Source organism: Anopheles cruzii, chromosome 3 (genome assembly GCF_943734635.1).
Source record: "Anopheles cruzii chromosome 3, idAnoCruzAS_RS32_06, whole genome shotgun sequence".
In the NCBI taxonomy this organism is placed as follows: Eukaryota; Metazoa; Arthropoda; class Insecta; order Diptera; family Culicidae; genus Anopheles; species Anopheles cruzii.
In genome coordinates, this window is record NC_069145.1 from 12499780 (window position 1) to 12527023 (window position 27244).

Here is a 27244-nt window from a genome sequence, read left to right on the forward strand (position 1 = left end):
GCCGAGAAAGCCATTCCCGTCAAATCGAACCAGGCTCTCGGGCGGGACGCGATCAATATGGAGTTTCTGGACACCGCAAGAATTCCTTGCCTCTGCTGTTTTGGATGCAGATTAATAACGGCCGTCTTGTGTGGTTGTGGCCGGGTGAACAAGGAAGCAAACTGATAAATAACTGCCAGCCTATCACATAAAGTTCCCCCAAAAACTCCACTCAACCGATGCAAATTGTGTCGCAAGGAGTTCGTGCGGCGTGTTTGCGCCTCAAACCAGCATCCTTGCACTCATTCCTCGGCTAGGAGAGAAAAGCACCTGAATTTGGGACGAAATTTGCATAAATCAAAATTGCAAACAGGGCCGACCGAGCAGTCCGAGTTCGAAAAGCGTTCGACCAAAAGTCGCGCGCCGTTCGGTGGTGTCCGGTGGTGCGGTCGTATCTCACCGTGTATCCGTAACGGCTACCGTCGCCTAATGCTCATTAGTGACCGCGTCCGTTCGTCGGCGGCTATGAAGGCATCAAGCTCATTAGAGCAGCGCGACCCACCCGGTCGACCCGTTGGCCGTTGCAACTCTCGACTTTTCCCTGAATGGAACTGCACCATTCACGGTGGCCATCAAAACTCATAATCCTGTCACTGTGCCGCGTACGGTCGGTCGTAAAAAATAATCCCCATGACCGGGCGGGCCGACCGACAGGCCCGGGGAACCGTTTTGGGGTTGTTGGTCGGTGCACCACTTGGGCACGGTTCGGGTAGGTGACTAAGTGACACTCGCCGTCGGGGTGGGAATTGAAAAGTCTTGAATGAAATGCCACGCCGACCGTTCCAGCGAGAGACGATCGGTCGCCGGGGAGTGTTCAGCGGTTCATTCACAGACACACGAACGGGGCACGTTCACGTGGACGGGTTTTTGTTGCAGTGTGGCTGCGCAACCTCATCAAAGGCCCATCGATGGACCGCGAAGCATTGGGCAACGCTTTTACCCGAAATGGTGTGGGCTAAAGTTTTGCACCGAAAGTAGAAGGATACCGCGGAACGCCCGGCTGACATAAGACGTTGGCCGGAAGACGCTCATAAGTCCCGACGTCCCGCACCAGCGACGGGTCCATCGAGTCGAAGGGTTCATAGATCGTTTCGAGTTACACTTCTCGCGGCGATCGTTTACTGCCTTTGGGTGCAGTTTTAGTCACTATAGTTATAGTCATACTAGCAGACCCGGTGAACTTTGTCCCGCCTCAGAGGCAATAAGTCACCAGGTTTTTTTATTTTATCCAGCTCATGTTTTTATTAAGATATAAACAAAAGGATATAAATCTATATATATAAAAATGGTTGTTTGTCTGTGTGTGCCGCATTTTCTCCAAAACTACTGAACCAATCCGCGTGAAATTTTGCACAGCGTAGTTTTGTGACCCCGGATTGTGAATAGGAAAGTTTGACCCTCCCACGCCTCCGGGGAGGGGGGGCTCCCATACAAACGTAACATAAAAATCAGCAAAATTCGGGTTGTTTTCGAGCAAATCGAACAAAATTCGGCAGATGGGAGTTTTGGGGAAGGGGAAATGTTGTGGTGAAGGTTTCAAACCCCTCCCTTCTTTACAAAGGGGGGCTCCCATACAAAATCTGGGTTAATGTTAGCAAAGTTCGGATAATTTTCAAGTAATTTGAGCCAAACTCAGGTTGTGCGAGTTTTGACATGTATCCAACGGGAAGCGAAAACGGAAGCTGATCGGATACGGCACCGGGAAACGAAGGAGTAACGTAAGGTGGGACGGGAAACTGAACGAATACGCTACCGGGAAGCCCGATCGTCTGAAAAGGAGGAGTAACGGGAAGTGAAAAGGATCGGATACGTCACCAAGAAGCCTCTGAAACGCCTCCCAATCGAGAAAGAAGGATGAAATGAGGCGCAGCGACGCGCGCCGGGAACTGCTAGTTAGGGTATAAATAAAAACAATTTACTATTTTAACGATTCTTTAGTGGGCTTTTTTAATTTCTTTTTTCTTTATTTAAAAACACCTTGTGAAACACTACATTTTTTTATTTATTAACAGACGCAAGAACAAACAACGGCGATGGTCTTCTGACCCATGAGCATGCCACATATAATTGACCATGGGAAAAACATTGATTTTCCAAATTCAGATCACAAACAAGATCTCAGATCTCAGATCTCAGAATCCCAGAATCTCAGAGTCTCAGAAAATCATCTCAAAATCATCTCAGATGAGTAGATGGGTAGATGGGTTCTTTACAAAAAAAGGCGACTCCGAACTACGGACTCAATCCCACGGCGGTGCACGGTGGCCTTCAATAAGGATCACTGTGTCACTTCTATGGACCATTCAGAAGGTTGAACTTTACCTCTTCGAGTAAAGCTTCGAGCTTGCCCTCTGCGTGAGTCCCGTAACAAAGGATCCAACAGCTCCGAGAGCTACTTACGGCAGCGATCTTTATAGTTCATTACACCGAACAGTTAAAGCTTTCCGACCGTCCCAGAAACGGGCCAAGCTTTATCCAGGGTCGATCGACCTACCGCCGCCTAACCGGGATGAGATTGATCTTCGCGACCTCATAAAACCTCGTGTGTCGCTCGATCAGCAGTTTATGAATGTGTGGTCTGCCTTTCGACGGACGTGGTTTTGGTCGCTTCAGTCTCGAACGCCTGGAATGGGATGAAGTAATCTTTCGTTTGGGAAGGCCTCAACTGAGCAGATATTGGAGAGAGGCAGAGAAACTAAGCGACATAGGCATAGGCTGGAGCCACGCTGCAGGTCAGTGTGGGATTTAATGCCCGGAATTAATTCGCAGCCCGCATCATGATCGGGCGTTGGACGATCCGATGCCGGAGAGGGTGCATCGCTGTGGCGCTGCCCACGCGTTTCCCATCGCAGATGCGGCAGATGTCTGCGCGGTGTCACATTGATGGATTATTGACGTGTGCATGCAGTTTGCGTAGGTTGCACGGTCACAGCCGTGCGTGAGAAACGGTACCTCGCTCGGGAAAACCGGTGCAGGCGTCGCGGCGAACGACTGCCAAGATTACTCCCATAAAGACACCCATTAAAGGGCGGCGAATCATTTATCTTGGTGTCGGTCGCCGTCGGCCGTGGATTCGGTAGGCGTCATAAAGGCTCACAAGACTTCGCCGACCCCGGCCGGCCCACCGGCCCCGAAATCTATTCACGCCCGTTTGGGCCAGAAAAGACTGACAAGCGAAAGTCACGACCTAATAATTTAGATTTATCGATCGAACGTCGTTGCCGGGTCGTTGCCGTCATCATCTTCAGCGACGAGGCGTCGTCTTGCGGGCGCCCGCCCGCTCACGGAGCAGCGGGCCCCCGATTTCGTTGGGGGGTCCCATCAGGACCCACTCTCGTGTCGCACACTACGCACCCGACAACGCAACGCAATAGGCATAATTGGATGGGATCATCAAAAACTGATTAAATGAAACGACCGATCGTCGGACCGCGGGCGCGCGCTTTTTGGGGACCCCCCGGTGCATACGACGAGCATATTCTAGCCCACATAATGTGTCGATCGTGTGGCTTTAAATCACTTCGTTAGCAGTTTAGTGTTTGATGGTACGACCGCGAACATGGTCGTGAAATGAAACATAAATCGTTACGCAGCGCGTGGGGCGCACGTCAACGATAGCTGCCCGCTCGTGGCCCGCCACCGATTTCCGATGTTTCAATTGATGTGGTGCGTTTGATCAATTCCATGTACCGCCTCCACCAGTTGCTGGTTATGATTGATACAACAGAAGTGCGTGCTGGCCCTGGCGTAGGGGCCAGCAGATCCTGCGTTAGTTAGTTCCAAGTTAAACTCCGAAGTTTATTGATCTTGAGGATCGTAAAAACTGATCTAAGGTTTGCCAGAGATCGGCGAGATGTTGCCCTTCGTTCCGTACATAATTTCTCTCCTGCCTCCCTGGGATCTTTAAGAAATTTGCTTCTTTAGCTAATTCTTTATCAACTGAAAGGTTTTACAATACGATCATTATCAACACTGGCCACCATTAACCGTGAGGCTGCAGCTAAGCGAAAGCTTTCATGTTGCCTTACACGACGCGGTAGTAGAGAGACGGTGCGTCGGTGTCCGGGGTCCAGTGCTCGTTAGTGCGTTCCATCATGAGCTTCCATCTTCAGGCCATGATTTACCACCGTCAGCATGCCGCCGTTTGCTGCAACCATCCGCGCAAGTAGCGACTCGCTAACCGATCTAATCTATTTCACTATTTCAATTATGCAAATTGCAGTTTTATCGAGCCCCCCCCCAAACGGGCGGGCTTGTTTGCGGACCTCGACGAGCGCAAAACGCCAGCTCCAGGTACCGGGGCAGAGGGCACCCCAGTGCAGTGTAGCTGTGAATAAATTATGTTAAATGTCGATATATTTCTCTATTAACCGGTTAACAATCTTCCAACCCCATTCGGGACCAGCACCACCACCGGATCGGGGTGAAATGTGGCTCCGGGACGCTTGGGGGGGTCCTCCTTTCGCGCAAACCTGCCACTTTGGGGTCACACAGATCGGCTGGCGTGGCGTGTAGGCGTGACAGAACGCGCCCGAACGGACGCCCAATCATTATTGCGCACTCGTGGCAGTAGAGAGCGAGCTAACGAGGGACCCGACGGCGTCTTCGGGTGTACTAAATTAAAATAGATGTTCATTACTCATGTTGATTGCCGCCCCTCCGACCAACCGACCGGAGTGATGTCTAGCGGTGGCGTCTGCACGCGCTTGATGGTCCATTAAATACGGCGGCTCCGAAGCGACGTGTTTGAATTCGCGGATTACTCGGCCGATCTGTGCAAACTGTGATTATTTGCGTTTTGACGGGGAAGCGTCAAGTACCCGATGATTTGACGGCTTTGCGCAACACGGGACCCTTTCAGGCGTGTGGCCAGTGTTTGCAAATTCGAAATTCACCATTTTGAGTTCAATTTTCGTCTCCGATTTTGACCTCATTGAATGGCACGAAGATGGTTTACACGAAGATGCGGTGCCCTATGGTATTAATGTCCGCAGTTTATGTCCGCTGTCTGCGAGCCCCCTGTCGAAACAGCCGTTTTTATATTTATATCCATCACTGGAAACCGTTGGGCTATGAATTCTCGCACCTCCCCGTTGGCCACGACGATGACCGATCCTGACGCTGCATCTAGATTGATGAGGAAGTGGTGACTGGGATGCTATTAGCCCGACCGGCTTGGCTCGGTTCCGCTGGTGGGTACCGTTAGCCGGACCTCGAAGATCCTCACAGATCGGAGACCCGGGGGTGCCAACGAACCGTATTCGAGGTCTGCCGGGAACTAAAACAATAATTTATGCATTCGCTGCTGCTACGGCGGCGGTCCCGTATCAATTCTCACCCACCACACGCCCCACCGGAACGCGCTAATGAACCAAAGATCATCGTGCCATCGTGGGGATGAAAATGATTGCACAAAAAAACAACATATAAAAAAAATGCATGCTGTAAAACAAATATAACGCACAACGTGTGTCCGGCTGCGTGATAATAAACCATCGTTTTATGGTGATTGTCTCAGTTGCACGTCGTGAAGGACTTTTTATCACGTTTTATGATCTTCCGCGCAGATAGTTTCTAACGATTCACGCCATCATCGCCGTCTGTCCGGTGGGCCAGCCATAAATTGGTCAGGGAGCGTCTCCAGGAAGTCGCGTATACGCGGGACGGATCCTATGCTCTTCCGCGTGAGGCTTGAGTACCTTAATGTAGGCAATTTAATGTTTTCCCAGGCAAAGTGCTTGGACCCATAAGTTTGGTGCTCAAGACTTGGGGAGGTCCACCTAAGTTGCCGCAGTGTTGCAGTGTTTTTGTATCACCAACAATTCACTCATCGTTTTCGGTGGCTATTCAGATTTTCGTTTCGGTATGCTCCTTGCGCCACACCGTTATTGTTGCACGTTTCTCTTGGCCACGATTGGGCCACTTGGGCGATTGCCAAAAGTGCTGCACTATGTCGACACACCGATTTCTTTGTTAAAGTAAAGTGAACTAAATGAGCGAAATCGGTTGTGGTCGGAAAAGAAGCACGAACAGCGGGTCCTGCGAAGAACGGAGGTTGATGCGAAATCGACACGAAACCCGGTCGGGCGGGCTGCCTTCCCAAAAACCGTCGTACCGTCAGCCCCATTTTCGGCCACAAGCAGCAGTGCGCGTGAGATAGGGAAAATCCATGATCTTACATAATTGATCGGCATCGTTTGCCATTTTTTTTGGGTGTGTGTCTGGCAACATTAAGGTGAGGCCAGGTCCACGTTCGTGTTTTGCCGATTCCCTCTCCTTAATGCACCTTACTCGTTCGGCTGTTGTTTTGTTTTATTTTACTGTTGGCGTTACTTGGTGATTTCTTTTATGCTCGCCGCATAAGGATTGCTTGGACCGAGGGGCCCATCATCATCGTAAGCGGAGACATACTACGACGGTCAATAATGGGTGGTAAATGAATGCATCATTACTATGCGGCTTCGGCGTTGTGCTTCGCAAATAAACGTATCTCTTTACGCTGTGTACTATGGCGCTGTACTTGATCCTGCTTTTAGTCATTCTAGTTACACAGCTGACACGTGTAGAGTGCCCTTTGGGCAGCGAATGGACTGTGGGTCCATTAGACCACCAGCGGGTATTATGGACATTTCGGACCACATGCGTAAACATGGCCAGGAGACCCTTAAAGGGCCTGCACTATACCGTTTTGACACAATGTAGCTAGTTTGATGGGACACGTGGTATTTGCCGAGCCGCCCAAGGTAATTCCTGGTTGGCTGACCCTCGCCCGCGCCGCATGAAGACTGTTGGCGCGTCCGTCAGAAACCAGACCAGTTCGATGGCGATCGGCACCACCACCACCAACGGGTCAGGCAGAAGATTTCATAACTGTTTAGCAAACACTTCACCGTTCTTCCTGCGGTTTTATAATTTTAGAATCAACAATCGGCCGGCCGAGCGTGCGAGCGCCATGCGTTACTGCTTCCGTCTAGACCACTCTCCGTAGATTTCTGGCGCCGGATTCGGGTCCCCGACTCGTCTGACCACAGAGCACAAGCGTTTCACGCATGCAACGATTTTTGCAACAATAATTGGCACATCCTTCGGGCCACCGCCGAGCGTAGTCATTTCCTGCTTCCCGACGCTCTCGCTCGTGCGGCGAGCGTTCCGTTGGCTACGTCGGCAGAGTTATAATCTTAGATGATCTTCGAACCCGACCCCAGCGAAGATTCTCGGCTCGGCACGGTTCGTACGCCCCGTGGCTTCTCTCCCCGCCCCCTTGGTATCTTCCCCCCCCCCCTCCCCGGGGGCGTTGGTTGAGAAAGTGTGGACAGCAAGCGGTGCTGAGCAGTGAAAACCGAAATCCAGAAGAAATATAACGGAGTTCACAGTTTTGACAGTTTACGCCTTGGCGCGTGTTGATCGACACGTGAAATTAAACAGAACCAACCCGGGCCCGGGAGGTGGTGATGTAACGGAGCTCTGTGACGGGAAACACCCGACAAACTTGACCCCGCTGAGTGACTCCCGAGGAGGCCAGGCCATTTCCGTTGTGGTGCTGAAGTCGAAGTTGAAAACCGTAAACCAGCGCGCAGTGCCGAGATGGAAGCCGGAATTCGGCTTCCAGTGGCAGACCGTATGGAATCGGACTTCTGTTTTGGGGGCTCTAACTCCGACGTGCTCCGGACACCATCGGCCACAATCGGCCGGGTGTCGCAATGAGCGTGTCTTCCGCGCTACTCCGGCTTGCGTCAGAGTCGCCTTTTTGATGGATGGTCCGGCCCGTGGCCGTTACGCGTCCGAACCACGTCTTACACACTTCAAACGCGTTGGTGGACGCACGCACGCACGCACTTCTACGAGCTGTTTACTATGGCACCCGTAGTGACCTCAGATTTCGTTAAAAGCAGAGTCAAGGTTAGTTTGCACACCACTTCGGTCAACGCCATCGTCTCGTCGTTGAGCAGGACGAGCTCGTCGCAGTTGATAAACGATCACGTCCCTCCCCGCGGTGGCCACTTGGACAGTGTTCACGTCACGGCGTGCCTCGTTAGCCATATTCCCAAAATCCACCCGGAAAAAGGGGTTAATTTACGAGGCAACACGTGTCGTCGCCGACATCGACATCATAGTGTCCCAGTTTTTATGGGGCGACAATCTTTTCAAGAGGATCATTTCCAGCCCATTCGACACTAGCAACATGTGAAGCTACAATGGAAGACGATCTGGTGCCGGCAGCGGATGGCATTAGTGAACTCCGCGCGCCATAGATGAATGTTCGCCCCGCCACAATCGCGATCGTGTGATCCACATTTGATATTAATCCCCAAAACCGGTCGCCGTGCCCCAAACCGACGGACGTTAGCTCTAATCAACCGTAAAAGCTGACCGGGTGAGGTCTCAGTTGCGGGCAAAAAAAGGTGTTCTTTTATTCATGATCTGCTCTCCCGAGGATCGGTAGCATAGGCAGCACCCGCCCGGGCACAGCGTGCGCTTACGAAACATACGCTTCAAAATACGTCCGTTAATGATCACGCTAATCAATTAGCGTTTCCGTGCCACTGACGAAAGCAGCAAAGGCCACACACAGAAGACCCGACAATCCCACACGAATAGATGGCATGTGCAGGTGACCACATGGATCACGCGTGCGCGATGTTTTGTGAGGTTCAATGTTTTCTTCAACCCTCCCGGTGAACCATCCCGGCGACGACGCTCGAACTCGGGCCCAACGTCGGCCGGCAACGTCTTGGACAGCGAGCCTTCCTTCCCAGCGATGTGGCAATACGGTCCGGGTGGCCCGGGGGGGGGTGGCGAAAGAAAGGGGTAACATTTTGGATAAATGATCACGCAGCGGGAAGCCAAATGGAGGAGCCAACAACACACACTTCAAGTTTTGCGTTTCGTGTTTTTTGTCACTCTCTTAAGGCCACGTCGCTTCACTTCATTCATCTATTCTTGGACGTTCATTCAAACTCCCCATTCACCCATTCACACACACACTGTGTGGGGAGGACCCGGGGAGGCCAACCGATCATACGAGGGATGATCGGTCGAGCCGGGGTGGGGGAGGCATATGAATGGTGACATACAGGAAGCTCTCCAGCGGCGTTTGTCGTGTCTCGTTCTCTCTCTCTCTCTCGCCGCGCGTGCACGAGGTGGCCAACGGTTTCGACGACGCAATCGAACGAAAACGATTAACATGTCCCATGCGATGGTACCTAATTGGTAACCGGAAGGTTTATCTCAGGTTTCAGTCAATGTTGCGGTTTCAGGAACATCACGCGGATCAGCGGAGCGAGTGGCACGCCGGTCTTCGGCAGATGGTTCCTGGAAATCATCACCATGCCCCTTGGGAGTGTACTTCCGTTGTACATTCGGAATGGTTAGAATTTTGATGTTGTATTTAACTATGCAGGGTATACATAGGGTTCGACAGAATGACTGTCACATACGTACTACCTTTTTTGTTCCAAGCAATGTTGTTCCGGAAAGTTCAGTTCAATGTAACCACCCTGGTAATGGCCTTCGATTCGATCGGGAATGGGATTCGATCAATATATAGTTCAAATTGATCATTTGTTGTCGGTCGGCGATCTGAATTTAGAAGGTTGCACCAGGTTTGAGGAGCTTTTGATAGACCACACCTTTCTGGTCCCACCACAAATGAAACTAAATTAATTTTTTTACGACAAGAAATTATTTGCCTGTTGTCACAACAAGTGAGACCGGGCCGAGTGTTTGAAGAAATGTCCACCGGCCTGCTAGTGAAGCGGTCACGGCCTATGATTCTTATGAAACCGTGCTTCTGGCTGTCAGTCGAAGGCTCAAGACTACAAACGCTGGGATATGCATTGGTTTTGTAAGTTTATGAGTTGCATTGAATTGAAACAACTCCAACAACTCCCCGAACCGAAAGGATGTCCCACGAAAATGTGCGACTCCAGAAGATGGCAAGATGCGACAGCGAGATACACGCGAAGGAATGCAGAATCGCTATCCGTGTTCCGTGCCGTGCGGCTGTGTGCGCTGCTGATCATTCGCGTATATTCTGGCAGTCGTTTGTGGTTCTCTCTGTCCTCCATGCCCCGTCCTGCGCGGAGATGGTCAAATTGAAAGTAAATGGATCATCGCGACACGCGGTGGGGCGTGTTGTGGTTGGTCGTCGGCTCTCACCGAGGAATTTCAGCATAAATCTGCCACATGGAAACCGCAAGCAAGCGCGCGGCTGTTGCGCGCGGCCCGTTCGACATCGCGTCCCTTCCCAGCGTGTTCGCTGCCTCCTTCGCGTTAGCGCTGGCTGGGCCAACCTGAGCGCCTTGCGCGATCGTGCTGGCCGATCAACGAACAGCGAACTTGAACTTGAACGTTGTGCCGTGGAGGGGCACACCGCGTAGCGTAGGCAAAACGTCAACGCACTCCGCGGCCTGTCTGGCCTCCAACGGAGGGCAGTCTTCCGTGCGCTCTCGGACTTGAATTTCACTTGATCGCGAGTTCACGATCGCTGCTCGGTCCGATCGGGCCGTCCTTCGCTCCGGCACCGGCGCACCACACTTGATCATGCTCGCGAACCAGAACCGAAACGGTACCAAGATCTTGCTTCACCCCAGGCAAGAGGTACAGCGCAGGTTCGCTGGATTCGCCGGCGCTCTAACGCCGGATCGGTGGCGGAGAGTTTGTAGATAATTGATTATTAATTGGCGCAGGAACTTGGCCCGGCGTATGAGTCGTGCTGTGGCCACGGTGGACTTCACGCGTGAGGCGTGAGGGTGCCTTCGGCGAGCGCCGGCGATACAGAGCTGGTGGGGCGGCACGCGTTTCTCCTTCGACTGTTATTCTTTAGGCGATCCCGCCCGCCGATCGGCGTCTTGGCGTTCGGCGCGTTTTTGTTTGTTTATGTTTTCGACCACGCACACACATATTTTGGAGCACATGCCTGCCTTCGACGGGCGCCACGGTCGCCGTTCGAGATCGCCCAACCGAGCGATCCAGCGAAAACAGTACCTGATCTGGATCTCTGATCCAAACAATGAGGAGCCAACTGCCACTCCGCCGACAGCCTTTAAATGGTGTGTTAAATCCGGCCGACCGGATCCGGACCGACGATCTGGCGTCAGAACGAGAGGGGTTTCGTCATAAACGCCCGGTTACGTCCAGGCGGACGAGTGGCGCATCGGCACATCGGAGTTCGGAGTTCGGAGTTTAGGAAGCAGACGCAACCAACACCCAGGCCAGGCCGTCAGTCAGCGGCTCCGGCGGTGTCGTGGTCGTGGGCCGTCTTGCGAATGGGTCGCTCAAGTGGCGCCAAATTAAGAGCAATCGTCGGCCGGAGGCAAGACCCTGGCATTCTTCTTGGTTCGCCATCCAGAAACCAGGCACTCGGCACCATGTGCTGCGGACCCTTGCGTAGCTGTGGATGCGTCCGTCGGTGACGATCACCAGCGCGAGGCCGACGAATTTCAAACTCCCGGCTCCGAAGATCTAATTAAGCTCAATTAGCTGCCCATCGTTAGTGTTGCTTTGATTATGGCATCGTAAACCCGTCTGATTTAGAACCGCGAGCCAGCCGCGACGCGGAATCGTATCACTACACGCTAACAGGAATCGTCGGGAGCGTTGCCCAAATCTTCTCTGGCCTCTTCGAATTTCGGCTGTAGCATTTGTTTGGCTTACAATTGACCTCTTTGTAAGCCACGTACCATCCCCGCATCCCCCACGGCCTACGGTATGGGCCACCAAAAAACCCGACCCACAACGGGAGTTCGCTTTCCAACACGCAGCGTAGATTAATATGTGATGACAGATTTGCACATTTCCGGTTGTTGATTTTCATTTCAGCCCCGCCGACCGGGCAGGTTATTAATTAAATCGCAAACCTCGAAAGCGAGTGCTGCGCGACGACGGAATATTAAAGTCACCCATTGACCGTAATCCACTTTTTCAGGTTCTCCGTGTCGTGCCGTTCGCCCTTGACCTTCGCGGTGACAGATGGCGATCCTTCTCTGCCGCCGCCGCCGCCATCATTTCTTTGTGCAACTTTCTGCATTTTCCGCGAGATTTTCCCGCCCGTCACAAGGGAACTCGCGATGCCCTTCCCCCCCCCGGGGTTTGTTTTTCCGTGACGTGCGACATCGCGACCTCGTGAAATGAGTCACCGGTGTTCGGTCCTGCGCATCGCGTCGCAGTCCAAAAACCTATTTTTGTGTCATTTTCCCGTGCCTTGTGAAGGGGTTGGGAAAGTCGGCGGCTCGCCGAGCAAGACAAGCGAAGCGGATATGGTCCACGAGTTGGATCGGTTGCTGGTCGGTTGGTCAGTGGTTTCCGTGAGCCGAAGACGTAGACACGGCCGGCGTTGTGCCGCGGAACGGCGGTTGACAAACGGACAGCAACGTGGCCGCCGGCAGCCGGAACACGACCGTGTTGTCGGTTCGAGTTGCTTTGCCTTGTACTGGTCGGTCGCACAGTGGTCCCCTTTTGGCGTGTCGTATTTTCGTGAGTTCCTTTTTGCCAGTTTTATGGCAGTTTTATAACCCATTCATCTTCCGCCTGATTTGACACGTGAAACTAATCGTCTTTCCCGCTTGTTTGCTTACTTTCAGAGTCGTGGGTCCTGCCAGTGCCGGTCGCCGGATGCAGAAAGTGATGCGAATGGGACGGGATCCTCGAGTGGTGCTGACGACGGTGCTGACAGCTGGTGGCCTGCTCCGGGTGGCAAGCCATTAGCTTTCGGCCGAGCTTCGCCAAGTGTCGATCGCGGGTTGTGTGGGTTAAGTGTGAGTGTGCGAAGTTATCGATTAAAGCCGGCTTTAGGCGGCTTCCGGTTTAGTGTTCTACCGAAACCCACCGTCCCCCCGAAAGTGCCTTCCCAGGGGCTGTGTGTTCTGTGAAGCCACCCCATCATGACGACTCGATGTTACTCATTTCGCCGGAAGATCCTCTTCTGGGTGCCCGGGTTCCTTTTTATCGTGATAGCCGTCGCGCTGATGGTGCATTTTTTCAGTTCACCGGGTGGCGAGGGCGCCGGCCAATCATCCTCGGAGGGTTGGTCGCCGATTCGCAACACCACGCTGATACCGCTGACGGCGGAATTCGCGACAGAGTCCTCGTCCCGGATCGCCGGCGGTTGGCGCGGATCCGGCGTGCTGGTCGAGTCCGAACGGGTTCAACCGTTCGAAACGCCACCAAACGATACGTCTCCCGATGAAAACGGCACGAACGATGCAAAAGGTAAGGCTTACGCCCAACTTATTACTCATCTGTTATTGATTAGTTTATAAACTATCTTCCAGACGTTGGATAGCGATTAAGAGAGTCCGGTCTAACTAACTTTGGGTAAATGTTGAATGTGCGTCTTGAAGTTATTTTGATGAATTCAACCTTATTTTTGGTCCAAGCGTAGAGAAAAGTTTCTTAACACTAGATATACCACCGTTTTCAATATACCTATTTATACCAGACCAGTCAAAATGACTGGTCATGTGAAAAATTGCTTTTTATGACTTCAAGTGTTAAAAAAAAAGTCTATAAAAAAATTAAAACAAGTTTAGTAATGTTAATTGTAAACGATAAATGGATTTGTATACATTTTTATATAACAGAAAACATTTAATTTTTATCACTTTGTTGGATACAATTTCTACATAAGAACGTTGCCTGCTACGTTGCCGAACTACATAGGAATGCCTTCAATTTTGCTTGCGTAATTTTCCACTTTTTCCCCAAAACTCTAGAGGCTTCTAACTCTGTACAACTTCGTATATATTCCAACATAATTACACACATCAATGGTCTGGAGTGTCCAATCTACGATTCGGAGATCAATAGATAATATTCTGAGCAACAATTGCCCTTTTTGGCCTAAATTTGTTCATGGAATAAGGGACCAGTCATTTTGACTGGTATGATATAAATCTCAAAAAAAAAAAAAAAATTTTTTTTCCAACATACGAGGTTTGTTCAAAAAGTATCGCGACTTTTCAATTTCCGCGGGCTACGTATATCCGATTTCCAATGTTTTTGTGGCGTTGGATTGCTACACATATCAGTGATTTTTTGGTGAAAAGTTGAAAATTTTTGAAAAATCAGTCAATTTTTGACAATTTTTTTAGTGTGCACGTGTCTTGGCCCATCGTCGATTTTTGTCTCTTCCAAAAAATGGATGGCAAAGAATCTTTATCAAATTTTGTATGAAAAACGAAATTAAGTACTCGGACGCAATCGAAATGTTGATTGTGGCTTATGGTGAAGCTTTTAAGACTAAAAGCATTGCTTATCGGTGTTTCAAATTTTTCTCAGTAGGCCGAGAAGATGTGAACGTCGAAAAGCCTACTTTGATCGATTGCGAACAGTTTTGCTTGCAGTTTTCTTCGATTGCAGGGTCGTGTTTCATCACGAGTTGTTGCCAAAGGGTAGAACGGTCAATAAGGAATATTACCTAAACATTATGTGCAATTTGCGCGAAGCAATCCACCACAAACGTCTGGATTTGTGGAAAAACAAAAATTGGCTTTATGCGACACTGCTAACACATCGTTGTTTCTGCGCGAATTTTTGGCCAAAACAACTCTCTAGTGATGCCAAAGCCACTTTATTCCCCAGATCTGGCCCCCTGTGACTTTTTCTGTTTTTTTCTGTTTCCAAAACTTAAATTACCGCTTCGTGGTCAATTAGAGTTTTGGCGTACACAAAAATCGACGATGAGTCAAAACACGCCCAAGCAAAACAGCTGTCCAAAATTTACTGATTACTCAAAATGGCCGAAATTACTACCATAAGTCACTGACAAGTGTAGCAACCTAACGCCACAAAAACTTTGAAAATCGGATATACGTAGTCCGCGGAAATTGAAAAGTCGCGATACTTTTTGAACAAACCTCGTATATAAAAAAAAGTTTATTTGTTAAATGTATTCTATGCTTAGAGCTATTAAAAGTCATAACATCATTTGGGGAAAAAAAAATTACACGTAGTGGAAATTTGCCATTCAAACTGCCCGACCAGTCAAAATGACTGGTGTGGTATATCTAGATTAATGGTCTAGATTGGGCAAATAAGGATTTAACGGGCATACCAATATATATTTTTTAATTTATTCTACGAAAGACACTTGGTTTAGACATACATAAACCTCCTTTTGGGATAATGGTGAACGTCACCTTTTTAGTTGTGTAAGTTGTTTAAGGACGTGCAACCCAATTTTCTCAAATGTCCCAAGAAAGACAGCAAATTAATGTTCTTCGAAAAATCAACGTTTTAGATCGACGATAATTATTCAATTTGTATTATTAGAAAGGACAGAGCCGTATTCAGCACCTACTTACAGTTTTGCACTCAAGTTAATGCTCTGTCAGAGTTCGAACTGACGTCTTTCGTTGAGAAACCTTGTTTATAAAAAGGGAGCAATAGTTGCAGAGCTCCGGTTCGGATCTTTGTCCGTCTTTTTCACGCCAGTGCAGGGTTTATGATCAATCATAGTACCTGATCATACCATAGCGGCAGAGGTCACACACCTTTTTTACCTAACAAGCACCGCGCACTGACTTGGAGCGTGCAGCACCACAAATTGCAATCCTTCAAACGGCAGCACCACTTAAGGATTCTCACGCAATGCTTCGTTTTGGCGAAGTGCAGCCAGAATGGCCCACCGTTGGCCAGCAAGCATCGCCCGAACCGCTACGAACCATTTATCTTCCAAATGGTGCGGCTTGCGGCAGCGTTTGGTGCACGATCCACTTGACAGTTTCCGCGTGCAGCGCAGCCATTAGTAGCATAAACATACCATGGACGGTTGGAACCAGAACAGGCCGGGATGATTCGCGCATTTTTCGTACCTTCACTTGCCACGATGCACCGGTGATTTGTTTTCGCTTCGATCGCGCCGACAAAGAAGTGCATCCGTGAGCGCCAATATCCTTCGTTTGGAGCTCTTGCCCCTCAAACAGCCGACGCATCAAGCTTCATGATGCTTTGCTGCTTCTCGAAATGATCTTGCTCGGGAAATCCTCCTCCTCGAAAGCATTACCGCCAGTGGGCGACCGCCGGCGACCACTGACGAGCCCCTTGACGCGTGACGATGCATCATTTTATTGATTCATTAATCTCAATCAAACCGTCAATCTTCGATCATTTTGGCTCGCTACGCTGCTCGTGATTTGAGCAACTTTTTTTTTTTGGATGGGCGGATGGGGCAAGTGAGCAAAAATCGCAACAGCACGCGCAACGGTAAACAAAATATAAATCCCACGAAGAATCGATCGAAGGCCGTTCGAGCATACCTTGTCGAATTACTGCAGCACTGGTGGGCAATGTGGGTGCGAAAAGTGGGGGCTGCTCCAAACGAGTGCACTATTTGGTGATCAACAAGAAGGCGTCCTTCGACCTCTTGCACTTCTCATTCCTCTGGCAGTGCACCACCAACAACAAGCTGAAGCCCATTACTCATATTCGCTGGCTTCAAGTTCCGCCAGCTCGAGTATCGTGACTCACCGGGAATGGCGAGTCTCGTGGCATCGTTCCAAATTAAAGTTTGGATAAAGTGGCCGAATAAATACGGAAGTTGGTGCAAAATTTTGGCATCTTTTTTCGCAGTGTCCGCTTTCGGAGGTCGTTAACGAGAGCGAAAACAAACCGTGTGGCAAAAAGTTTTGCTCCGCGCAACCCGAGACGCAGTGCACGAGGTTCGCAACAAGAGTGCAATTGCAGGCCAACAATATTCGCTTCGGTGCACAAAGAGGACTTTGGTTTCAAGTAGCGGCGTGCCAGGACAGGACGACGACATGGAGAAGAAGAGGGCACAGACATTGAACGAAGAGTGATAAACATTCCTTCCTGGCCAACGACGCTCCTATGTTTACGCGCGCGCGCGCGACCGCCCGCTCCCTTGGCATGCTGATGTTTTGAGATTTGGTCCCAAATGCAGCTCCTGGCGTTGGGAGCAAAAAATCACTGTGTGCATCATTAAAGCATAATGTTTTTCTTTCTCTCTCCGGTCGCCGGTGGCGGTGGCGACGCAAATTTGGCAGGGCGGCGACCGGCTATCACGCATTTTTGAGCCTCCCTTCCTGCGGAACACATTTCACGTCCTCTCTGAATTCGTTCGCGACGTTCGCAAGCCTTCGAAAAAATGTTAAACCCCCTCGTTTTGTTAGGCTGTGGCGGCCCACACCGCCCAACGCTGCAACGTTGCCCTGTCATCACTTTATTATTTGCTTCAATTTAAAACTTTTCGCCTGCCTTTCGCGTTTGAGCTGAGCGAAGAAGATTGGTACGGGAAGCTAAAATCATTGCAAAACAACACTTTGTTATCTCAATCTCGTACCACGAGAGTGCTGTTTGGCGCTTGGACGGTTGCAAAAACGGTTCAGAATCAATTTGAATACTAAACTCTGCACCATCAGCACACTGGCGGCACTATGACGCATGGCACAAGCAGCAAACACGAATGGACCAAAAACGTGATTCGGTTCTCCGGTTGGCATTTTGTCCCTTCTTTACAATATTCAGCAGCCACGAAAGATTAGAGCACACACTGATTATAGTTATTATATAATTTTAACCAACATCCTGGCTAGCCAGTCGCTATGGCTCGCTTCTCGCAAAGGTCTCCTTTTCGGCTGTTCATGTCCATGAACAGCCGATACCGAAAAAGGGAATAGAATTTGAGAAGAGGAAAAGAATTTTAAATGCATAAATTACCTGCGGAAGCTGCACAAATTGTTGGCGCGTGATTTCGAATCTCTCGCCAGCAAATAGTTGGCCTCTCGATGGACCGAACGACTGGGCAGCGAACATTAGCGGCTGCATTGTGCGCGCCAACAGGATGCGATTGTGATAAATTGAATGTTTACCAAAACCGGCGATGGGTTAATTAAGGACACGAGGACACGCTCATGTTGCACGCATGTGTTGCACAAACCAATCACCTAAACGTTGTTCTCGAGGCTTTTGCCCGAACGCCAATTTATTTCGCGACGGCAACGATAGCATCTCAAGCATCTTGGGAGAAGCAAAAAAGGATCGCCTTTAAAGGATCGCCTTCAAATTTGATGCAAAATTTTGCTTACACGTTGAGCGATATGTTTGCGATTCCATGCGGAATTCGCGCGTGGAACCGTTCCAGGAATGTTTCTGCTTCTCACAATTGTCCAAACACCACGTCGCCCACGGATCTGGTTTGGTCTGGTTTGGAATCGATCCTCGAACGCGTTTGCCACGCGGATTGTGGTTGTGGTTGTCGAATCGTTTGATGATGCCTACCGGTCGCTTCCGGCCTCCGGATGCTGCGAGGGTTCGGCTTGCGAAACCTCCTCCATTTCATTACCACCTCCGTCATATTCGGTTCCCACACACACACACCAAGTGTCGGTTCGCTGCTGTGAGGCTGTGGTTTCTGACGCTAAATGATTACCTTCGGGTTGGGAAATTAGATTTGATTTGTTTATCCTCCAGCCGTTTGTGAGGTAAGCTGCTTGCTTTCTCTTTATGGTTTTGCATCTGCGTCTGCGGGCCCATTTTTCATAAGCGCCCGCTGGTGGATTAAATTTCTATCACTTGAACGGACGCAAAAACGTTCACCAGCTTGAAGTGTTCGAAGACCAGACCAGAACCGAGCATTTGAATGTGTGGAAATTTATGGAAATTCATAGAATATGTCAAACGATACCGAGGCGCGTACATTTTGCTGATAGCAAAGAAAGCACCGTGTAACGTGACCCGAGTTCAATGGTAGGAGCTTCCTTAGGGGTTAGTAAAACCTCGCCTAACCATGGCCTGACCCATAAAATCTGCTGTGTGTGTATAACATTTACTTCCCCCCCCTCGCCGCGGAGAAGCTATACGATCGATATACTGTTATGAAACCCACGGAAGGATTGCCCCTTTTGCCATTCCACGGTGTTGAGTTATCAATGAAACGGTCCATTTTCGCTGACATAAGTGTCTTTTTCCGGCTCATTTTTCCGCCCAATTTTCCGACCGCCGACCAACACTGCTTACGTCGTCGTCCGCCAGCACAATCATCGTAAGTGGTCTTTATCGGCTGAATATTCGGCCAAAAAACGCTGGGTGTCGGTGGCGTGGCACCACCCATCGTCATTCAATATGTGATGCCCCGTGGTTATTTGCTTCTATTCCCGCTGAGTGTCGCTCTAGTTTTCGGTTGCTCACTGTCCCGGTCCCCAGTAGATGCGATGTAATTTGAGCCCCCGGATAGTGCTTGTCTTTTCTTCGGCTGGATTGTTGCTGCTCACCAATATTTGCCATCCCGTCTTTACCCATGTCGGATTTAATCGTTGAACGTGTCTTCACGCCGCCGAGCCGGATCATTTGCGACAGTGACGAATTAATTTTACGACGACACCGCAGCGACTAGGATCTTCTTAATAAGATGGAATAATGAGCATAAAAGTTAGTGTCGGGGGTGTTTTCGCCCAAATTTTGTCTATGCTTTAGAAAGAGCTATTATTGACTCGACTTACACTGTGTTCCATTTTTACCGAACAACGAAGGTATGGAATATGCGTCCAAATTAAACAGAGACACTTCCGATAGAAGTGTCGACTTGCTGTAGAAGTTTACAATACTTTTCTGGTTCGCTGTTGGCTTCCTTGCCACGGCCAATCGAGCGACCTTGCTGCGATCGACGTGATGTTATGGTCGATTTTTCGGTGCCAACACATACCACCACCACCAAGACACAGCATTTCCACACGATTCGGCGAACTACGAAATTGGTGGAGTGAAACTTTACGACCCGACTCAAGATGAGATCACGTTAGATAATAAATCTTTCTATGCGTTCTCAAAATTCATCTCTGATCTCTAGCGAACGAGTGGCAGATCGAACCCCGCTGGAGTTTCGCGAGCCGCCGCGGTTTCCGGGAAAAGAAACATGCCTCGACATGACAGAAGAAGTAATAAAACTCCGATTCGGGCAATGGAAGATGATTAAATAATCATCGTCCGGCTAGCGGTGGTGGATAGCTGAAATATTGAAATTCACCTGTCGCTCCGCAGATGTAGAAAACAGGCACAAACTCCCAGCACCGTGCGTCATATGCCAAATGTCGCCAAGAATTTCTCAGAGCCAGTGTGTCAGAAGACACCACAAGCCGCAGAGCTGTTCGGTCATCGAACGTGTAAACATCACAGGATGATCAAACATCTGATCCGCACCGATCCCCATAAAGATCGGTCTCCGGGAGCTCGGCCCCCGTTATGGGCGGCCGAGCGTAGGCCAAACTCCGCTCTGCCCATACACGACCGTGTTGCTCGACGTCCGCTTCTAACAAGCTTGAGATCGCAATCTTAGGTCGCACGATACATTGTGCCGCAAATGCTAGGGTTCCACATTCGGGTTGCCACCACCCAGCATCATCCGCCTGTGGACACGCTGGCCGGCACACAAATCACTCCACGCGCGCATCGATATCGAAGGGTGCAAATCGGCGCTCCAAACCCCGACGACGGTGTCCGCCTGTCTGCTGGGTCCGCCGCCGGCAACCGCCGATTTCTTGCGAGCGATTAGTCCGAATGGTGTGTTCGGCGCGGTGTGCAATTATCACTTTGCGAAATTTATCGATCGACAGATGTTAATTTATGGAGCGTAGCCGGGGTTGTCTACGAGGTGGCCAATGCCATTGCCTTGCCCCGATGGGCCACGTCCGGGAATCGCCCGTCCGGGTTTTGAAAAAAAAATGGTCCAGAGCGCGGTTAAGTTTCATGTTACGCAGTCGACGATCGGCGCACAGAAGTCGCTCAGCCGCCGCTTAGTCTGCGCCCAGAACGTTACATCTGTGTGATCTACGGCCTGGTCCGGCCAGGCCGGGTATCCCAGCGCCAGAGCAGGCCCCCTTGCTGTCGCTTGTTGGCACGAATGATAATTTATTACAAACTGCGGACTGCAGGCGCATTGCAGCGCGACTGGTTCCGACCGGGACCATGTGGCGGACCGTATCGATGTTTGCGATATGGAGAATCTGAACACATGCGTGCGCTGCGCTGCCATTGCCTTGAACTTTGTCTGCACACATTCCTGCGAATGCTGCAGGCTCCGCAAGCCCAGGTGGCGGATTCTACTGGCCAAAAATGTAGCTGGAGGAGATATTAGTGTTTTCTTTGTCTCTGTCTGTTGGTTTGTCTGTTTTTTTTTTTTTGTGGGGGGATTTTTAATTCGGCACTAAACATGCTGATTCATGTGCAGCTGCACAAACCACTGGTTCTGGTAGGCTTGACAGTAAAACAATTTGAAGTCTATCGGCGGTGCTCCTAGATTTTAAATATATTCACATTTGGATGTAACTAATATTTCACATGTTGTGAATTTTATGCCGATTTTACCATAGTATTCAACTTAACCATTCCATCGCATCGTGCTAAGAGCGAATCTTGGCACTGAGTGGCCCTAGGCATCTCGGTCACCGCGATCACGATAAGTCACCGACGGAATGGCTTCTGCCGGCCGCGGTCTGTGAAAGCTTAGGATTATTTATGTGGCCCACCGTGACTATCCGGCTACATCGTCTGGTAGCCGGGTGAACGCTTCACGCAAGACCTCTGCGAACGGTAGTCTTCGCCCATTTCTTCTACAACATATCTCAGGACGCTGTTTGCGGCCACCCCTTCTCCCGGTGGCGTGCTCCCGTTGGATATCAGCATCCGATCTGCCGAGGCATGCCCCGAGGCAGTCGATTTCTGTGTCGAAGTTCATTAGTCCGCACGACACGGACCACTGTCTCCGGAAGCGACACAGAGCAATCGATTGGCCACGGTGCGCTGGGATAGGTGAAGCGAGGCCATCCGGTAGAACCGTTTCCGTTAGACGAGAAAAGTCAGGCGAATGGCCCCTTCGGTGTTGCACATGCAGTTGCAATCCATTAAACTCTAGATAAGAAGCGTTCCACCGTTTTACCAGACAAGTTACGCGCGTTCCAGCAGCGACCCATTCGCCCTAGTCCGAGGCCCAATGTCTGTTACCAGCAGTCTCAAAGGCCAAAGTAAGCTATCCAAATAACTCCCTGAGTTATGGTAGCTTGAGGCCAAGGAAAATCGATCGGCTGTATCGCAAGTTTGCAACACGAAACGACCGACGAAATCTCGAATCCGACGAGCTACAGATCTCGGGTCGGGGTCTGGCAAACTCCTCCTAGGCGCGCTGGCCTTGTCTATTGCTTTTGCGGTCTAGTTTATGTCGGTCGGCTAAGAGTTGGGATCATTAGCGACGGACCGCTTATTTGTACAGGTGTTGACCTAGGCGCTTCCCTAAGTGGCACGGAATCGGGTCAATTATTTCGGGAGCAAACTCTATGCAGCTGCAGCAGGCGTGGAAAGTGCAGTGCGCTGGGCCCTGGTCCGGTGCATGACTTCATCATTTTTGATGACCGCGTACCCTGCGCACTAGGTTTTGTGGGTCGTCTACGAATTGCATCCGTCTGCTCCTTGGCCTTAATTGGTTATTGTTTCTCGTCTCGCGCGAAAGCTAATTTACCGAGTGTGCTGTTCTTCGTGCACGCTCCGGCGCTGCACGATCTGCGATCGGTCCGGGGGTGCATAATCGTGGTGCGTTGAAATTTATGAACCAATTTATAAGCAATCCCGAACCTGATGGGCACTCGCCCAGATTTAACTAGGGTCGTCACAACCGCGCCCGCTGGCACGAGACGGTGACCTACACATGGGGGGAGCGTTCTACTATGTCTTAAGGCATATTTATAAGCTCGAAAAAGAACGCTGAACTGCTGCCAAACGGTAACGCACAAGACCAAGATGTTAAACTCTGTTTTGGGTCGCGAATGGGTCGTTACTTAACGTTCGGCCTATTATATACCACGTTTTGTTTTTGCTCCTAATTTTGCAAATCCCACCCAAATGCTGTTTCGGTAGCCACCGTTAATTGGCACACCAGAACAATGCCAACACTTTACGAGACCGGTCCGACTGGCAGGCCGGGACTTCGGGCAGCAAAAACCGGGCAGCTTAGCGAATCACAATCAATCTAGATTTGGGTAGATCCGATTAGCGGGGTTCGTCTTCCGCTAAACGACCCTAATGCTCTTAACCGAAAGCGGTGGCCCTCCGAGACACTCCGTAGTACGCGGATCTCCCGCGGATTTTCGAAAAATAAAAAAAACGAAAACATAAAAGTCGCACGATCGGATCATAAATTATCAAACACAAGAACAAAGCGCCGGACCGCTCGTGCACGTTTTGCGACCGAGGGGACAATCGCTCGAGAGTGCAAATTGTGTACGAATTTCGTACACACGCCGCTGCCGGCGTCACTGGCTTCGTCTTCAAACGGATGCCGCTCGTGCAAGAAGTGAGTTTTCGTGTCGTTCGGCGAGCGTGAGAGCATACACGACGAGATCCGATCCGATGATCCTCCTTTCGACACCCGTGTGGCGCTTGTTTGCCCAGCGGCCATTCGTCGGCGACCAAACCCCGTCGGGTCGGCTTTACGAAATCAGATGGCCCCAGGGATGGCCGAGCGTCATTGACGTGTGATCTGTCTTTGCCAAATTGCCGACCGGCTGACAATCGGATTTATCCATTTTGGTTCGAGAGCTTCTTTCGCGACTAATTACCAATGTTACAAATTATTACTTTTTTAATATTGAAATCCCTCGTTTAATCACACTCGTTTTGTTCAGTTTAAGAAAACCGGCAAGCGATCGTAGCTAAACGCGTGTTCCCAGACAAAACGGACTGACCGAACTGATTTATGCTCCGTACATAATTTGCTGTACGGTGGTGCGTGCCTGCATTACCGATGTGCCGCGGGCTTTGAGTGACACGCAAAGGCAAACCCTGCAACGAACATTCCTCCGAGACCGAGAGTGACGTTGTCCTCTGCGAATGATTGACGATCGTCAGTCGGCAGAGCGTGCTGAACGCATCTTTGCCTGCTAATCGATCGTTCTGCCGTTCTGCTGGGGTCTGTAGTTGTTGGGAAACAGAAACGTTGCATGAGAACGTTGGCCGCCATTTGTTATGCTTCAATTTTTCATCCTCCAGTTTTGGCTTGCTGAACGAAATGGACAAATGGCTCCGGGAACAGCCAACTTTTAACCAAACCACGTACGAGATGCGTGCATCGCAGAAAAGGCTCAGCAAAGTCCTTAGTGAAGAGGGAAAATTGACGAAAATTTAGAGCTTTAACTGCACCTCAACCGTCTAAACATTTATCGTTTGCTAACGACAAACCCATTATGTCTGCGTTTGCACTCCACACCGGATTACGCATCGCGTGGTGGCAATGTCTGAAATCGATTGTTTCGCAGCCGCCGCAGATCAATCATCTATCATTGGGGAACACGAAAATCCGAATGCACCGAAATGGGTGCTCGCGAATTCGAAAAACGGACTAATTTTCCTTCAAACGATGCACATCAATCTTCAAACGTTGCAACGAGTTCCACTGTCAGCGGCGTGGAGATATTTGGACGAAGATCGTTCGCAAACTGTGATCGTGGATCGCGGAAAATATTCGAAACACGCGCTGCAATCGGAGCGTATCTTCAAATCGATCGGTTTTACATAACGATTTCAAAGGATAATATATTGGTTCGCTAAGTCTGCATTTAATTTGCTTTGCCGACTTTTCCAAGCCTGTGGCGCCGCAAAGGCATATCAATGAGCGAACCTGTTGATCCTAAATGCTATTTTTGACACAATGTACCGAAATGCATTCCATTAGGTTGACATTTTATAGCAGCCGGACCGGACAACCGGATAAACAAACAATCGAGATACGATCCATTCGGGTCGGGTAAAGGCCACTGTAAAAAACTAATGAGCATAATCGTGCCGCGATCCTCGATCGTGACTCACTTTGGGGGCTACATCTTTGGATGCCCCACTTTTCCGGGGGTGTTCAAATTATTGCCAAAAATCGAGAAAGCTCCAAACGGTTGAAGGTGAGGTTTGTTGATAGGCTTCAAGCGTGCAGAGCACGTTTTGGGTAGCATTCCGCATGCTTTCATGCTACACACCACCGACAACGTGAAAACGTGATAACGCCCTCACGGTGTACGGTGCGTTTTCGATCGGTGCTTGCTGCCCTTGGTTTGATGCATGCTGCACGGGGTAGATTACGCAGGAACGGCTGTCGGCGTTGCATAGTGGCCGGCACCGGCCACTTACATCAATCACCGCGCCATTAACGTCAGTCAGAATTTATTATTCAATTATCGGAATTAGAGCTACTTGATACGGTTATTTATGGTGGCCGAAGTCAAACCATTCGATGCACCAATTGAGCTGCCGTTGACCGGTTGAGCCTTCGAACTCGCTCAGAACCGGGTCGATTACGCGGAGTGGCAAGTCCGGTGCCGCATGACCAGCTACCTGCGTTTAAGGCCGCGAAACAAGACGCCATCATAAGGAAGCAACGCACTGGGTGACCTGTGTTTGTTATGTTTCTTGAGTTGTGTTGCCAATGAGTTTTTCGTTAACCGACCCAAGCGAATGCCGCGTATACGTTTCCTACAATGGCCACAGGACCGTTTGACACTTACTTACTGTGCTGCGAGCTGCTGCTTGGAGAAAGATTTATATGCTCTATTTCGCCCCGGACCCCGGACCATGAAACACCCCATTTGCTAGCGAATGCTGCCATGCTGGTTTCAAAACGGAAGACAAATAGCCGTGCCGAACGGCGCTCGGGAAAACTGTCAGGAAATGGTATCTGCGACGCAGATAAGAGGCGGTGGTCGAAATAATGTTTCAAGATGTCGAATCTGTTTCATTAGCATTTAGAAAATTAATTGGCCCCTCGGAGTGGGGTCGGTTTGTTTATTAACGGGTTTTCTATTTAAGTTACCAGAGGAAATCAATCGACTAACGGCGGGTTTGAACCAGGGAATGGTTTTGTTTCACCAGGGCCAGTCCCAGTCAACAACAGTCGCTGATCATTACCCAGTCGACTGTATAAATCTTCATTTGCTGCAACGTACCGCTGAGTGGCGAGCGGGCTTCTAGAGCCCAGCCAGCATTTGACTTGGTGAGTGGGATCCGGCGAACTTTACTGCCACAGCGATCAATTCCAGCTGTCCTGCCGGCTAGTAGCGGTGCATAATTCTGCCAATTTACAGAGTTGTCCTTCGTTGGCCAGTAAAGTTCTGGCTAGTACCTAGGCAATGGAAACGGATCCGTTGTGTGTTGTGAAAACTGTGCGCAATATTTACTTCTTTCCCGTACCGTGCGCTGCGTGATTGATCGACCGGTCTCACCATTTAACGACACACCTACTGCAGAATATTTGCATTTGCAGTTCCCACTTCGCGGCCTGCGACGAAGCAGTTGCGCTTCATTAAGGAGCAGTACGCGGCACGTTTCGAGCGATTTAAATTGTGCATTGTTGTTGCGGCGAAACATCGTGTGGACTCAACGAATGGCATATTTTTCATCGTGCGAAACCCCGTGAATGAAAACCGGCAGGATCTGGGGTGTTGCTACTCCTGTTCCTGGTTTTCCTTCGCAAGACACTGCCGTCCGATGGAGGTACCTAATTTTTCGCTCCTAATTGTCCATTGTATGCGGATGGGTGTCTGCCGCGTCTGAACCGCTCATTAACCCAGACGGCTTTGACACACTGTCGACAGCCATGCTCGCTAATGCTGTTTATTTATAGCCCGGCAACGTCAGTGACACCCAAACTGTCAAGTAAGCGCCAGACTATGGCAATTCTTCGCTATTGAATCATCGGGCGGGCACGAAAATAGTACAACCTTTCGCACATTGCACACACGGACGGCGCAACGCCCATGCAAGCAACTGCCCTTAGTCCCTGCCTTCGCGCACTGCCTTCGCTCTCACAGCGGAGAATGTCTCCTACTATGCTGCGCCTCAATTACAGCAATTTCAATGACTGATTGTTGTCTACGCGCTGCAGTTCAGTGCACTCTTCGCTGCCAGCTTCTCGCCTTCTCGGCGGCAACGCCTTGTGCCTTGCCGGGTTTCGGTTAGGCGATTAACTCGGTGCAGGAATCCGAGCGCCAACCTTGACTTTCTCCCTCCAATGTCACGCCGGCATCAACCACTGCACTATTTTGGCGATTCTGTTGAACTGCCCGAAGTGACACTGCAACCAATTGATGCCAAGTATGTTACCCGGTGGATGGTTCTACTTCAGTCTGCTGCTATCTGGGTGTTTCATTTTTCTTTCTTTTTGAAATAATGGAACTTAGTCATTCATTTTTTAATTCTTCTCTTTATTTTTTACATTTTC

The 27244-nt window shown here is 50.1% G+C and overlaps 1 protein-coding gene across 1 annotated transcript in view; it reads left to right on the forward strand.

Moving 5' to 3' along the window:
- The first annotated feature begins 12920 nt into the window (after positions 1–12920).
- Positions 12921–27244, forward strand: part of LOC128269855 (A disintegrin and metalloproteinase with thrombospondin motifs 9) — a 46837-nt gene continuing 32513 nt past the window's right edge. Inside the window, exon 1 of the mRNA XM_053007260.1 lies at positions 12921–13248. Within this exon, the coding sequence (XP_052863220.1) occupies positions 12921–13248 (328 nt within the window). The remainder of the gene's footprint in view (positions 13249–27244) is intronic.